At 36.4% G+C, this 15,958-nt stretch overlaps 1 protein-coding gene across 1 annotated transcript in view; it reads right to left on the bottom strand.

The window, feature by feature from the left end:
- Window positions 1-15,958, bottom strand: part of LOC121873111 (cadherin-99C-like) — a 143,295-nt gene that overhangs the window by 95,057 nt on the left and 32,280 nt on the right. Inside the window, exons 8-14 of the mRNA XM_042376423.1 lie at window positions 13,641-13,778; window positions 12,382-12,534; window positions 11,533-11,697; window positions 9,855-10,007; window positions 8,439-8,579; window positions 6,652-6,807; window positions 6,342-6,470 (exon numbers count right to left, since the gene is read on the bottom strand). Coding sequence (XP_042232357.1) covers window positions 6,342-6,470; window positions 6,652-6,807; window positions 8,439-8,579; window positions 9,855-10,007; window positions 11,533-11,697; window positions 12,382-12,534; window positions 13,641-13,778 — 1,035 coding nt within the window. The remainder of the gene's footprint in view (window positions 1-6,341; window positions 6,471-6,651; window positions 6,808-8,438; window positions 8,580-9,854; window positions 10,008-11,532; window positions 11,698-12,381; window positions 12,535-13,640; window positions 13,779-15,958) is intronic.

Here is a 15,958-nt window from a genome sequence, read left to right as displayed (position 1 = left end):
ATATTATCCTAACTTTAGTCTGAGATATTATATAAAATAAACATAAAAAAATCACCAATCTTTTGTCTGGGAACACGAGGGAGGAAGCTTCTTTTTTTTTTTTTTTTTTTATGGGGATTAGCCCACCCGGGCACAGGTCACTGACCCACATCAGGGCCTGGGGGGCGAAAATTTAATAATAATAATAATTCATAGTAAATAAAATTTATAATAAAAAGTAAAATAAAATATTGATGGTAATAATAATAATAACAACACTGTGATAATAATAAATACAAAGAAATGCAAGAATGAAAAAATTCAACAGTGAGAAACGCTATATATGTATGTTGTGTTGTCAATGGTAAGAGAAACAATTGAGACCCTGCAATTGCATGTAAATAAAGCAGAAAGTCAGATCAGCAATCTGGGACTTGGTCACAATTTTCGTGATGCCATATGGCAACAGGGCCTACCATTAGACAACACATTATGCTGCCAATATCTTCCCAGGAGCGTGTGGGAAGAGGGGGTGGGGAGGTGAGGTGACAGAATGTCTGGTGTTTGTTTGTTTATTTATTTGAGATAAGATTTGACAGTTGGCGCTGAAGGCCTGCCTGCGTGTTTATTTATCATTACTTAAGAGTGACTAAGCTCTTCTCATAATTTGCCACCCAAATGACCTGGGTGAATATAACTTACATTGGAGGGATTCTTGTAAGATAGTAATTTATTTGAATACCTGTATAAACAAGTTATATTTGCAATAGACATAACAATTTTAGTACCATAATCATTTAGTACATGTACAATACAGGTTTGCACTTAGGTCCATTGTTACTGTACAATATTGACTAAATTCACTAGATAGCGTACGCCTGGCCGCACAATCTATAAGAATACGCGATGCATACGTGACTGTGCCCGCTCTAGGTCCATTTCGGTTCGCTAGGTCCCATTATTTGAATGTTTTTTTTTTTAATTTAAATTTTAATTGTTTATTCCTTGATAGAGGAAGCGGGATCCTAGTGCTGTCACTTGGTACCCCTGTACCATAACACCAGAAGCAACTGGCCAGTGTCACAAGTATATACAGTACAGTACAATCATCCCTTGGTTATCGCGCCTAATTGGGACTCCGCCGATAATGAAAGTACAGAACCTATGGGATTTATTTGATTAGTTCCAGGCACCCAAGACCCAACCCCAAGTTCTCCATTTTACGACCATTTAGACCCACTAAATATATATATATATATTGTTATGGTAAATATCATAAACACACATAGGCAAGGCTAGGTTTATTACAAAGTGATGAAAAGGGTACTCTTAATACTGTAGTCCACAAAACATGTAGCTATGCTTTTTTATTTGGTCCCCCATCATGAGAGTCCGTTTTCTCTCACATCAGGACGCCTGAGTCCTCCATTTTCTCTCTTAATCTTAGAGTGCACCAGAGACTTAGTTATTCTTAGTAATGCCACAGAATTTGAAATTGCAACCCTAATTGCAACTGGGGTTGCAATTATTGAGGCAACTAGATATGTCTGATTACAGCAAATGTGTTATTGTCAATTTGTAGGTGAAAGATTTTATCCTCAATAGATGTAGGTTAACATTACACCTGGAGGCAAATGCTTAAAAAAAGCCTAAGATAGGAAGCATATTCCTTTAACACATAATATCTGACCAGTATGGGGAGGATCATCGTGTCTCCGTCAGGGGGTCCTGGAGTGGTGGTCCAGCAGCCGTCACGAATTTTTTTTTTTGGGGCACGGACGTATATGCGATCGGACGTTGTTCGGTCGGACGTTAACCGGCGCATGACTGTACAATAATATATATGACAGAAGGAATTAGTATAGAAAAGAAGAATAAATGCAAAATATGAAATACAGTACAGTAGTGAAAAAAGAGACCCTTACAATGGAGCACTGTATAATATGAAGTATTATTGCATTGTCTATTTATAAATAAAATTCATTTATTCTTTAAAATTTTCTTAGAACTACAGCATTTTCTCGATTTAATGAACTAATTCGATCCACCCCTGTTCGTTAAGTTGAAATTTCCGCTAAATCGAGCTTTCTACCGCTCAGTCTGTGTCCTGCCACCACCACATCTGTTGCTCACTGCTACCTCTCGGTCAACTAAGTATACACTGGAGCACCTTAGCTTTCATCTTTAATCAAGACATCTTCACAGGCAACTGAATTTACAGGGAATTAGTGGGTCTCATGACCTGAAGATATCTTGAATAAAGACAAAAGCTTAAGTATTTTGGAGGGAGACCTGACCTGACCTGATGCAATGACAGGTGGAGGTAGGATAGGGGATTAGTAGTCTCATATTACTGACCTTTTAAATCTAAAGGGATGTCAGGTCACCCTTTCTTGGGTGAGGGACTAGTGGGTCTCATGACCTGAAGATGTCTTGAATAAAGACAAAGCTACAGTAGTTTTAGGGAGATTGTGATAAGCATAAGTATAAATGAGCATAAAATATGGAGTGAGAAAGCAGAAAGGTGTGGGTGATTAGAGAGATGGAGTGGAAAGGAGTGTTGCCAAGTGCTTCTCAACTTGGTATTTAACTTGCTACCACTCAACGGATAGCTGGAGCTGGTGGGAGGTGGGAGGCGAACTTTTTTGGGGGGGGGAGGAAGGGGAGGGTCGCGTGATCAGTTTTCACCCCTCCTTCTTCACTCAAGTGTGGCTAATTGTGATAGGGAGATGAATTTGATAACATAATGATCCTTAATAAATTTCCCATGAGATGTTTCCAATATGATATCCTTAAATGACAGGCCAAATTTAGATGAAATTAAGTATTTTACTTTATATGAAGGGTACTGGTATTAAAAAGCTTCAATTATTACAGTAACATAGCTTTAATAATTAATAAATAACAAATAAACAATGTCTTGCCCAGTAAAAATGACAGAGGCAGACGAACCTTTTTGAGGGTGCGTGGTCAGTTCCTATCCCCAAGAGTCTCCTACAACACAAGTCTCTTTGTGCAGAACTAAACAATGAATTTATTGGAAATATCCGTACTCTGTAACATTCAATACCATAATATCCTGAGCACTGGGGCTAGTTATACAGAACTTTCCCTGTGAAAAAGCCATAATTTTGAGCAATATACAGTAGAACGTCGATATAATGATATAACACGAGATAGGTTCCAAGAGAGGTTGCTTTAAACTGAATTCGCACTAAATCGAAGTGTTGTTTCAATGGAATAATTTAGTTTGATACTTGAGAGAAACACAAAATACTAAAAAGACTGAGAGTCTACCCAGATGCACCTCAGCCCATCTCCTAGAATAAGCAAAACATTGTTTTTTGTAGTATTATGTTAAAACAAACACTCATAAATCAACACAGCTAAAATTAAGGGATACAAAATGGTCTGACAGTTGATGCCAAGGTCTAGTGCTTATTTATTTATCTGTCCTTAGGAGTGACTTTAAGTTTTTCTCTTATAGAATGTCACTGAACTGACATGGGAAAATTTAACATTGCTGGAATTCTTATAAGATAGTGATTATTTTGAATATAAACATGCTATAGCTCGCATTAGACATACAAATTTTAGTTCTAATTTAAAAATTTTATTATGGAAAGCAAAAATTTTTATCTCTTGTGCCAAATATATGACATTTATATTCAAATTATTTGCTGTCTTGCAAAGATTCCAGCATTATAAATTATATTCTCCTAACCTTAGTCTGTGACATTATATAAAATAAAAACTTTAAGCCTAAAACACCAAACCCTGGCTGGGAAGATGAGAGGGAGGGAAGTGAGTGACATGTTTGACAGTTGGCAAAGGTCTAGTGAAGTATTTATTTGTTTATTTATTTCCTTTAGCTTGAGTTTATCTGTTTTGCTTATAAAATGTCACAGAAGTGACCGGGGAGAATATAATTTACATTGCTGGAATTCTTATAAGATAGTGATTAATTTGAATATAAACATGCTATAGTTTGCAGTAGACAAAAATTTTAGTAATCATTTAGTACATTATTTTGAGTACATGTACGGTACAGCTTTGCCCTTAGGACAGAGTAGCGTGCCTAGAGAAGCATTAGGTGCAAATTTTAAATATGATACGCCAGAGTGACTCGCATATAATAGGAAAGAGTCGCTTTAAATTAAAACATTGCCCTTAGTTGTGGGTATCGCTTTAAATTGACGTTCTACTGTATTACTTTACTCACTTTGAACTCAAATGTACTAAGCTATAGGGTTAAAAATTTTATTTCTTGTGCAAACTTTGAGATGTTTATACTCAAATTAATCATTATCTTGCAAGGATTTCAGCAAAGCAAGTAATAATCTGATAAGTCAAGTCTGTGACATTTTATAAGAGAGAACTTTAAGCCTAAAACCACCTTCATCTATAAAATTCTTATCACCCACTGCCATCTGGCCTCTCCTGCTGGCTAGAAAGAGGGGGGAGAGAGAGGTGGATCGTTGGCAGCCAGGAGGGGAGATTAAAGTGTACTTGTCAGTGGAGACGTGGGGTCAGGGACTCAGGATTATAAAAGGCAGGGAGTTTAAGTTTTTAGATTATAAAATATCACTGACTTCGCTTACCGGAATATAACTTGCATTGCTGGAATTCTTGCAAGATGGTGATTAATTTGAGTATTAACATCCCATAGTTTGCACTCGACATAAAAATTTTAGTAATTAACTTAGTACAGTGGTCCCTCGGTTAACGAACACAATTCGTTCCACAGAGTCGTTCGCTAACCGAAAATTTCATTACCTCAATCCATTGTTTCAATGGGATATTGGGTAATTGGTTCCAGCTCACAGAAAAGTACATACAAAGAAAAAAAAATGCAGTAAAGTACACTTACTTTGAGGTGTGTATGTAGAAGGTTCCTGGTTGATGATGATGATGATGATAATTAGAAGTGGGGGTGGAGGAGATGGGAGAAGAGAAGGAAGTGGGGATGGAGGAGAAATCACCTTTCAGGGGACCCACGCTTGATGCAATAATTTCACCAATAAAATTTTACGTTCACTAGGTGTAATTCAAGATTATTTTATTTAAATCAACACTGCACTGAGCTATATATTATCAATATGTTAACTAAATTTCAGAATGACCAATGATTTTAATGTAAAAATGCAAAAATATTCAAGACACCAACAAAATTGATGTTTACTCCACTGTAAACAAAGCCAAACTGACGGCTGATGGACTGATGGGAAAACAAAAAATTAGTTCCCTGTACGTCAGACATTATCAATATGTTAACTAAATTTTAAAATTACTAATAATTTTAATATAAAAAATGCAAAAATATTAAAGAGCACAACTTTCTTGATATTTACTCCACTGGAAACGAATGTAAACATAGAACAGATTACTGAATTGGCAGACAAGCCCATCAGCTGATGCTCACAACAAAACGTGTTTGTCGTAAGGATTTCGTTAATCGAAGTTTTGTTCGTTAACCGAATTGAAGATCCTTATGGGAGGTAATTCGTTAACCGAAATTTTGTTAATCGAACCATTCGTTAACTGAGGGACCACTGTACTGTACATTTGAGTACAGGTTGTAATAATTCACACATTGTGGTTGCAGTTGTAAAGCTTTGTGACATCACTAGTGTATAATTTGTCTCCATATGCCCTGGTTTGTTCACTGATCAGTTGTATAAGTGCAAAAGTAGCCGTATTAAAATGTTATAGACAATAGTTAAATAGTGCTGTTAATGTGTGTGCTGTGTAAGTGTCTTGGCCTGTCACCTCACCTACTGCCTTGTCACCTCACCACCTGACTCACCACCTCGTTAGCTTAGCTCAGCTCAGACTTACGTTGATTTATTACTGTGTTCTTTTACTTTTTAAGTATTGTATGTACATTTAAAGAAATATTTGTTTGCACAGTAATTTAAATAGACTCAGAGCATAAAAATCCAGTGTTACCCAAGTGGTTGGTCTTCCCACCCACACACCAACCATGTGAGGATGCAGCTAAGCATGGTGCAATCTTTCATAAAGCAGGGAACCTTTGTCTCCAGGCCCAAAGCAGAAAGGTTTGGAGTGATTTTCTCGCCATTTTTTCAGATTTTCTGGTAATTGCTTTATATCATTCTTTATCGTTTTTATACATTTAGTACATTCGCCAAAGGCTGAAGTAGGTTTTACTGTTTTATGTGTCTGAGGTGTCTCCATAGGTGTGAGCGTATCAACAGAATTAATCTCGATTTAGCGAACTAGTTCATTAAGTCGAGCAAAAAATAACAAAAAATGCTTTCCGCTAAATCGAGAGTTCATTCAACTGGATTCCGTTAAATGGAGAGTATAATGTAATCATAATGAAAACATAATTCACCAACCTGTTGTTTCTCATAATCAAGTGCTTGCTTTGTCCTGATCTCACCAGTATCACTAGCAATGTTGAAGGGAGAATTCTCTGGTACTGAATAAAACACTTCACCATGAACACCCACCTCTTCATCCTCAGCCTGAAGTGATGTGAAAGTTGCATTATTTTAGGCAAAAAGCCAGAAACAGATTTCATATACCTGTACATCAAACATTTGTCAATACAGTAAATTCTCATTAAGGCTACCATTATTGTAATATTTGACCATATAAGGATACAGGCATTAAAAACACTGGACATCATTCTTATGAACAGCTTACCTTCACAATACCAACCACAGCATCTTCCTGCCCTTCATTCACTCTGAAGGAGTATGGTAAACCTATAAACTCTGGATTCTTGTCATTGATATCACCAACAGTAATGCTGACTGTAGCTGTGCTGGACAAACCCTCTGGATCTGCAGCTTTCACTACCTACAACAACAATGGGATTGCCTTGTTACCAACTGCATGTTGAACATCATATTACCATATATAATTGCTTATATTGTTTACCTCATTCCACACACAAAAAAAGAGGTTTCCTGATTTTTTTAGCAAGGGATATGGCTACAAAATCAATCAAATGGATAACCAAAAAAATTCATAATGTTGATGATAATGATGAGGAAACAACAGGGCAAAACATATTTGTCTGGCACCTAGCATCTAGCATATAGCAGTGTCATCTTGAAAAATTCATTATGCTGCATGTTCTACTGAATACTGTTTTGCAACATACTACATGCTATTGAATTGATATATACAGTAATTGTTATACACAGTAATAATAAGATGGTGTGGGCAAGAATCAAGTCCTGGGATGCTAAAACAATGATGTAAAAGTAGTTACAGTGTGATCCATCAACATATATATGAGAGTTGAAACTGGAGAGAGAAAAAACATAATAAGGAGATGACAGTACATGCACTGTAAGAAAACCATGTCACAGGAATGTGTCAAGAAGAGCCTGATGCCAAATTTGATGAAAACTTTTGAGGTATCCCAGTCACCTGGAAAAGATTCACCTTAATTATCAAGACTAGAGCAAACATTGTGACTGCTGGGAGATGGGAGATCATAACCTGGACCAAACCTATAGAGTGTCAAATATCGGATTATCTTTCTCAAGAGTATGCAGTTGTTTGGTTGAGTTGGAGAAGTCTTTTGTTGATGATAGCCTCCATAATTTTTGATGAAAGTGAGTTTTATAATGGCAAAGGAGCTAATTTTGTTGCTATACTTCATCAGAACTAATAGAGGAATGTCACTTGGTCTGGAGGTCTTGCTGAGATTTAGGTAAAGAAAAGAATAGCAATCAAGTATTGCAAACACTGAAATTAAGAATGGGAATAGTGGGAAATTTCGTGGGATGGACTCGAGGAAAGAGATAATTACCAGGATAAATACTGAACTTTTTGTAAACATTAAGATAAGTTAGTGTAGTGTTGAAATTCAGTTGCAGTACTGACATAGAGGAAAGTAAGAAGGACATATACACTGTATCAGGACACACACATAAAGAGTAAATTCAACAAAACAAAATTCCCATAAAGGAATATGTGCTCCTGCTTGAACTCATACTTGCAATCCCATTATTTTCTTACTATACAACTTTAGTGGGCTGAAACTTTATAAATACAGTACTGGGGAATCCACAATTAAACTTTGTCAATGAACAAAACAAATACTTAATTAATTTTCTTTTATATCTCAATGTGACCTCCCAATTACTCCAGTAAAGTCATAAAAGGTTACTGATATCTCATATCTATGCAATCCCGTCCGAGATCCGGCCAAATTTCATAATAAGTGAATCTGTCATATTTATCAAATTAATTTTTTCACTGTTCAACATGAAAAATATTGTATGGCTATTAATAACAAAACATCATTCATTCTTGTCTTTATTTACAATAACTCCTTGCCTCTCCCTCTCTTATCTTTCCTCCCTTTTTCCTTCCTCTATCTATTCCCTCCCTTTCTTAATTCCCTCCATTTCTCTATTCCCTCTCCCCTTTTTCCATTTGTCTCCCCCTTACACATATTAATGTTATGAACTAACCAGATTATAAGCATCCAGACTCTCACGATCCAACTGGTCCACTAAACGTAGAGTTCCAGACGTTTCTCCAATATCAAAATGCCGGAGCTCATTTCCACCAATGAGAGAGAAGCTAGCTGGGTCACCTTCTGGATCAATAGCCTTAAATTAAATATGTATGGAAAATAGTAAGTACAGTATACAGTATATACTTTGCAATTCAATCTATAATAATGCGTCTCAAGGACCATACTTCTACACTGACCAACTCAGTAGAAACCTGAAAAAAAAATTATCAGGTATTACATTAATGTAATATGTCTTCAAGCTATTAAGTCATTTATTTCATTAAGTATTAATAAATAAGTAAATTCTCGTTTATAAGAAAAAGTTTCATCAAACAAAGGAGTAACCTACAGTGCTACCCTCAGGGTGTAACTGGGCAAGGGCAGATGTACAGGGAGGGGGGGGGGGTGTCAGCAGTCTGGTCCCCTCCTCAATTTCTTACAAGTGACCTTTTTTCCAAGTATGAAAAAAAAGAAGGCAATTTTGCTCCACAATACTGGCTTTGCTGATAAGCCATTTCATTCACTGAGTGCACCAAAAACAAGTAAGCTAAATACCTTCCCCTACTATTTATGTTTAATTGCACTGCTTCAGCCTTACAAAAAGGTGGATTCATGTTCCTAGATTCTTAGTCTTTATTGGAAACAGTCAGGTACTGTGCTTTTTTAAATTAATGTCTTTTTTCTCTCCCCCCATCCTAACTGAAATGCCTAGATCCATCCTTAACTGAGTAATAGGAGTGAAGCTTATCCACAGTGTTACATCCCTTTTGGGTAAACACTGCATGGAGTTATAGTACATGAAAAAAAAGTGCAATAATTCCTAAGATTAACAGTTCCAACACTTGCATCCTCAAAACATCTGACTCAGGCAGTTTCATAGATAATGACTAATGCAAGAATATATAATGACTAATGCAAGAACATTGTTAGACTAATACATAAAGAACCATTTCCCTAAATCCATGTCACTGACTACAACATCAACATGCAGTGGATGCCATGCTCTACAATGCCTATCACCTGTACCTGGTATGATCCAGCAAGAAACCATCAGTACCAGATCTCAACTTGACCATAGCAAGGCAGCTGTTGTAAGTACCGCGAAAACAAGTGACTGGTGAGATGTGCACTGTATATATGGCAATAACCCAACTCCAAAATCCCTGTTTAAGTACCTGATGGCAGGGTAAATATATAACTAATCTACTAATTAGTACTAAGCCACTCTTGTTAGGGGTTAGTCTGGCTCTGAACCCTACTAACATGGCTAATTGTATAATGTGGGCCTTCCAAGATGGTCATAAGGTTAGTTTTCATCTTAAATGTTAATTTGTAAAAGTAATTGTATCTTACTTTAAACACTACTTACTGTGAGTGTGAAAACAACAGAATTAGGAGCAGCACCCTCACTGACAGCAGCAGAGTAGCGTGGTAAGGTGAACACTGGACCCCCTGTGTTGGGACCTCGGTTGACCATCACCTCCAATATGCTCTGACTAGACAATCCACCTTTGTCTGTAGCCTGAAATGAACATTAATCTTAACTTTTTATGAATTACAATAAAAGTTACACATGAAAATGCAGAGATACCTTTTTATTCAAAGGATAATTTTCAAGTTCTTCACACACTGCTTATCTCTAGGCATTAAAATTTAAACCTTAATATCACAGGTGAGTTGTACCATCTTCTCCACCCCCAGACATGGGAGTTGAAGGGTTAAAATTACAGTAAACTCTCCAAAGCACAGGAATGAGTATGCCATACAACCAATATGTATTGTCAGACTTTGACTTCACAAAGAATACTTTAAAGGAGATCTCTTGAGGGACTGTCCATAATCGTCACTCAATTTACATGCTGTGATCCCACTTTGACTCTATCCACTCTCTCATATCCAAGACCAGGTGAGCTAAGAGTCTAAATCAGGTAAGCAAAGGTTTTATACCAGATGATTTCCTATCCACAGGAGGGGTGCAGTAATATTCTTAATTTATATCAATCAATACATACTGTACAGTATATTACTGACACACAAGAAGTGAAGGATTGCAAACCCTTTTACTGCAATTCCCGACCTTGTAATTTTATTCTGGCTACTATCAAATGATTTTATTCAGCTTAGAGGGAACCTCCAGCAGCCAAAGGATTAACTATGGAGAGATTTGTTAAGCCTAAATTAAACTGGAATGTTTGCTGTCTTTAATAAGACTGTACATCGGCTCTACCTCTCTCAAGATCCTCAATGATATCAGAAGCTCTGAACAAGTTAACACTCTTGGGTTTGGGTAGGTTCTCTCCCGTGTGATGCTCAGGGTCTGGTCTGTTATTCACCTCACCGCAATTGACTGCACCACACGAGAGATAATTGTGCATAATGAGTCATAGCAAGCTTGCTATTTGAGATAAAAAGGTGGGATTTGTTGCATTAGCATTGTAAATAAATTATCTACAAACAGTTTTATATGAATAATCAGGTTAAAATATTATTTCTATACATAAGTAAAACACAATTTTTTTTTTTACACTTATTGAAAATGTTTATACATCAATTTATACCTTCGTTATTTCATGTGACTCCAAGGGAGAGGCATCACGTGGTGCAACCTCCTTGCACTTTCTATGTTTTCCTACCACTCCACCCTTGCCAGTAACAAGAGGCATGGTTCAAAACTATAACAACACTGTTATGAATAAATGAAATCACTGTGATACATGAGAAATCAGCATCAGCCACAAGAAAATGCAAGGGAAATGTAGTTAAATGTTATACCTGGGATCCTTTAAAACAGGTGTGGTGACCTTGGAGTTCAGTCTACATAATTGCCAGATTATGCTGAGATTGTCAAATGTGGGTCTTGCGTGTCTAGCATTCATACAAAAACAAATTATTTTAATTTTTTACTTCATACGCAAATTTGCGTATGAAAATTCAAAAGTGACAATTTAAATCATACGCAATTTTGTGTATGTGAAAACCACAAGAGTGTCAAGAGATTTTACTTACAAAATTGTTTACGGGAAAAAACATACTGTAATAATACTGACCCTAAGTGTGACAGAGTATTGGTCTCCAGCTTCAACTTCTCCAACAACAGATAATTCTCCAGTTGAAGCATTGATGGAAAACTTATCCTTGCCATTGTTGGATACATGGTAGATGCTATACTGAATCTCAGCATTTTCCCCTACATCATTATCCTTAGCAGAAATCTGTAATTAAATTGCATTCATTTAACTCTTAAACTAGGCTTAATGGAAATGCCATAAAATTCAGAAAAAAAAGACTGCATTTACATAATAAACAAACATAAGTACAGCAACATTTCATCTTGTCTGGGATCTACACTTGATGATCACCAGCTCTAAATATACAGGTACTTTCCGTTATTGAAGGGGTTGATCAACAAGAAGGTTTTTCATACAAAATTCACCACTATAATATGTCCAGTAAAAATAATAGTAAAGAATAAATCCATTGAAAAGATGAACAATGTACAGGTACAGTAGAGTATAAATGGGTTTATAGGAACAAAAGTATTGTTCTTGACTCTTTTGTTCTATCTATGGTTTATGATGATGATGTATATAAGATTTTGAGCAGTATGGACAAATATATGGTTTACTTTTACTTTTTACTATTATCCTTGTTAGACGCTTGGGTAGTCAGTCATGTCTCTGTTACACACTGTTGGCAAGTACTGGGCTTGTACTGCTCCAGAATGTATTTGTACCTATGCCAGGGTTGGTCAACAAAAGATGAAATCTATTTGTGATTACATAACTATTACCTTCACAACTTCAAGGAGGAGCTCCAAGTCGGACTAGAATTCAGCGTGAATGACTGTTAACTAAATTTGCTTTCTATTGGAATATGAAACGTCTTAAAACAGTAACCTTTGCAATGATTCTTCGTGATGTTCCTGCTTGAACAGACACAGGAGGATAAACTGGTAGTCGAGGCTGGTTGTCATTGACGTCATTAAGAACCACGGTGAGGGTGATAGGTCCACTGGCTGCTCCACCCTCCCATGCCTCTCTTGCCACAATCTATTAAATAGAAAGAAATATCCCACAATATTGTTGGGCTGCAGGAATTAAGAGGTTTCTATAAAAGGATTAAACAGATGTATATAACAGCGAACAGCCCAAATGCATGACCGTTTAAGAAGTTGACAAGTGGTGAAAATGATAAATTAGAAACATTAGCACATGACAACTCTTTACTGAAAATTCATAATGACCATTTTTGAGAGAGCCGACTATTTTTTCTTCACATCCTGTTAATCACAATCCATTCATCACTCTGATCTGTCTATATGCTGATACTATACACATTATGTTCTGATACTGGCACCAGGTCACCCATGGCCTAAAACACACAACACTGATTGATTGTCACGTTAATCTTGTATGATATGATTGGCTCCTCTCCTCTCACTAGTCCACATCCTCTCTTCCCACCTAAGATTGGTCCCTTCTCTCCTCTCACACCCTCTCTTGTCTCTTTGTCTCTTACTGTAATGATCATAAAACCAAGTGACACAGTCACAATTAACCCTAATATTTTGAGCATTGTATGCGTGATATAACTATTGGACAAAAGTATGTCTCAAGTTATGGCCAAACTTTATGAAAGGAGAGAAGACAAAATGGTTCATACTGAAAGAAAACTTGATATAATGGATAATCTTAAAATAAAGGTACTTGTAAAAGTTTTAATAAAGGAACATCAAGTGGGAATAGCAACCATTTAAAATGGGAGATTTGGTTGGGATAAGATGAACTGGTAGTCATTAAAGGCTATGCCAGGACAGTCAGATAAAAACTGGAATGTTTGCCACAGTACAGTCACTAATGGTAAGTACACATCTTAACTGCACGTTTTCATTGTCCATTCTTTTTTTCCTATGTTTTTACTTTACAGGTATTACATGATGGTTAAATATTCTAATTTTGAAAATTTGCACAAGTAATTGAAAAACATTCAGATTAATGAGAATTTTCTTCGGTTAAGGAAACATAGATAAATGGAATTCTCTGTAGACCAGACTGGCAACATACCAATTAATATCAATATGGGAGACTTTCCTTAATAACATTCTCAAAAAAATTCTACATCATAGATGTGTTTAAAAAAATAAAAAATAGCTGACCTGAAAAGTGTAAAGTCCAAGATTGGGAGGATCACGGTCAAGACTATTTTCAGCTACCACAAGTTGACCTCCTGGGGCCACTTTAAATGCAGTGGTAGTCATCTCCCAAGTGTATGTTGGAAGGTCATCACCGGCAGTCTGTGAAATTATAAAAAATATGTTGAAATGCAGTAAACTCCCTCTAATCCAGACTTTCTTGATCAGGATCCCCTTGCAAACCAGAGTGAGATACAGCACCGGACACATGCATCCTCAACCCGGAAGAATAACTACTAAAAACAAAACTGGTTAATGTTGAGAAAGTTCACGTAAGCGGGGCTGGGTGGGGGGGTAAACTCAGCAGCTGCTTCTGAGGAGGCAGTGGAGGTTGTTGATGGGGAACACAAAAGTGAAGTGTCTAAGATTTATAAATAGTGTACAGTACATAGTCAATGAAATTAGCAGTGAAAAGATAACCTCTGCTCTACCTTCGGTGGCGTACATTATGAGTGTCATACTTGTACAATACAATTACTTCCTGCCTCAATCGTATCTTCATGTCAAGACTCAACCGCCTTATAACAAGTGAATAATTAATAAGTATATATAGTACCTAACTATTAATATGTAATATGTGCTTCTATTTTTAATTAAGAGGTATACTATAGTGCAATAATACATGTGCTGTATACCATATGAAACACTTTTACTGTACTTTGTATGATTTTCTTATCACTCTCCCATTATATTAGGTTGTGGTCACGAGAGAAAATAATTACTTGAGCAAAAATGAGTAGCTACTGTATAAACTTTTATCCATAGCATCATTTCTAATTTTGTTAAAAGATGAATTTGGTACTGTGATGATCCTAAATAGCCTCTCTACAAGACAGTTTCAATAAAATATCCTTAAACAAAATATTTCAACAAGATATAATGATGGGGATTCAATTCTTTTATGAAAAATAAATAAAGAAATGTTTATATCAGTCTATAAAATCAGTTCTAATTAAGCTATAAACACTTTTTTTTTACCAAAATAGTCCTGAATAGTTTATCTTAAAATTTGGTTTAATTGCAGGCATCCCCCGCGTTACGGAAGCCCGGGTTACGGAATTTCGCTCTTACGGAATTTGTAAATTTTGACCAATAATTTTGCGTTACAGCCCGTAAATCCGCCCTTACGAAAATTGGGGTAAATTTTAACAATAAAAAAAAAAATCACTATATAAAATCATAATTTTTTTTTTTAAATTATTATTTGTTTGGTGTGGATTTCTTGGTGTTTGCTACCGCCAAGAGTCACTCCATTGTTTACATCCAGTGTGCGCACATGTTTCTTGCCCCAGCAGTTTGATTTAACTTTCACAAATATACAGTAAGTATAGTACAGTGCATTACCCTTATTCAAGATGACTGGAAAGAAGCCATCAAGTGGAAGTGACCACAGTAATGTAAAAAGAAGCCACAAAGGCATTACATTGGATATTAAACTTGACGTTTTAAGAAGCTTTGATGCTGGAGAAAAACTCAGCCAGATTGCAAAAACATTAGGTCTTGTTACTTCAACAGTGGGAACAATCCATGAAAATGAGGACAAAATTAGGTCAAGTGCTCAAGCTGCTACTCCATTAACTGCTCGAACCTTGTATTTTCATAGAAGTGATGTGATGCTGAATATGGAACGACTCCTGAGTGTCTGGATTGAAGATCAGACTAAACGCAATGTGCCACTAAACACTATGGTCATTCAACAGAAAGCCATAAGTTTATATAATGATTTGCAAGAAGAGGAAGGTGCATTTTCTGAGGTTAAACCTTTTCTGACTAGTAAAGGCTGGTTTGAAGGGTTTAAGAAGCGCCTTAATTTACACAACATAAAAATGAGAGGTGAAACTGCCAGTGCTGATACAGATTCTGCTAATAAATATCCTGCTGAGCTGAAGAAAATCATTGATGAAGGAAACCTCCTTCACCAGAACAAGTGTACAATGTTGATGAAACTGGGCTTTTCTGGAAGCGCATGCATGCTAGAACTTTTATTTCCACTGAAGAAAAATCAGCACCAGGCTTTAAAGCATCCAAAGATCGTTTAAAACTTCTTGTGGGAGGAAATGCTTCAGGTGACATGAAATTAAAGCCCCTACTTGTGTATCACTCAGAAAATCCAAGGGCTATGCCAAGTCTAATCTACCTGTGATTTGGCATTCCAATAAGAAGGCTTGGATGACTATGACCCTTTTCCAAGGCTGGTTCACTAACTTTTTTTGCCCTGTTGTAGAAAGATATAATGCCAGGAGTAACATATCTAATAAAGCATTGCTTGTCTTAGACAATGC

Source organism: Homarus americanus, unplaced genomic scaffold (assembly GCF_018991925.1).
Source record: "Homarus americanus isolate GMGI-L3 unplaced genomic scaffold, GMGI_Hamer_2.0 scaffold32929, whole genome shotgun sequence".
In the NCBI taxonomy this organism is placed as follows: domain Eukaryota; kingdom Metazoa; phylum Arthropoda; class Malacostraca; order Decapoda; family Nephropidae; genus Homarus; species Homarus americanus.
The sequence above is the reverse complement of the archived record's forward strand: the minus strand, read 5'-3'. Positions and strand labels throughout refer to the sequence as shown.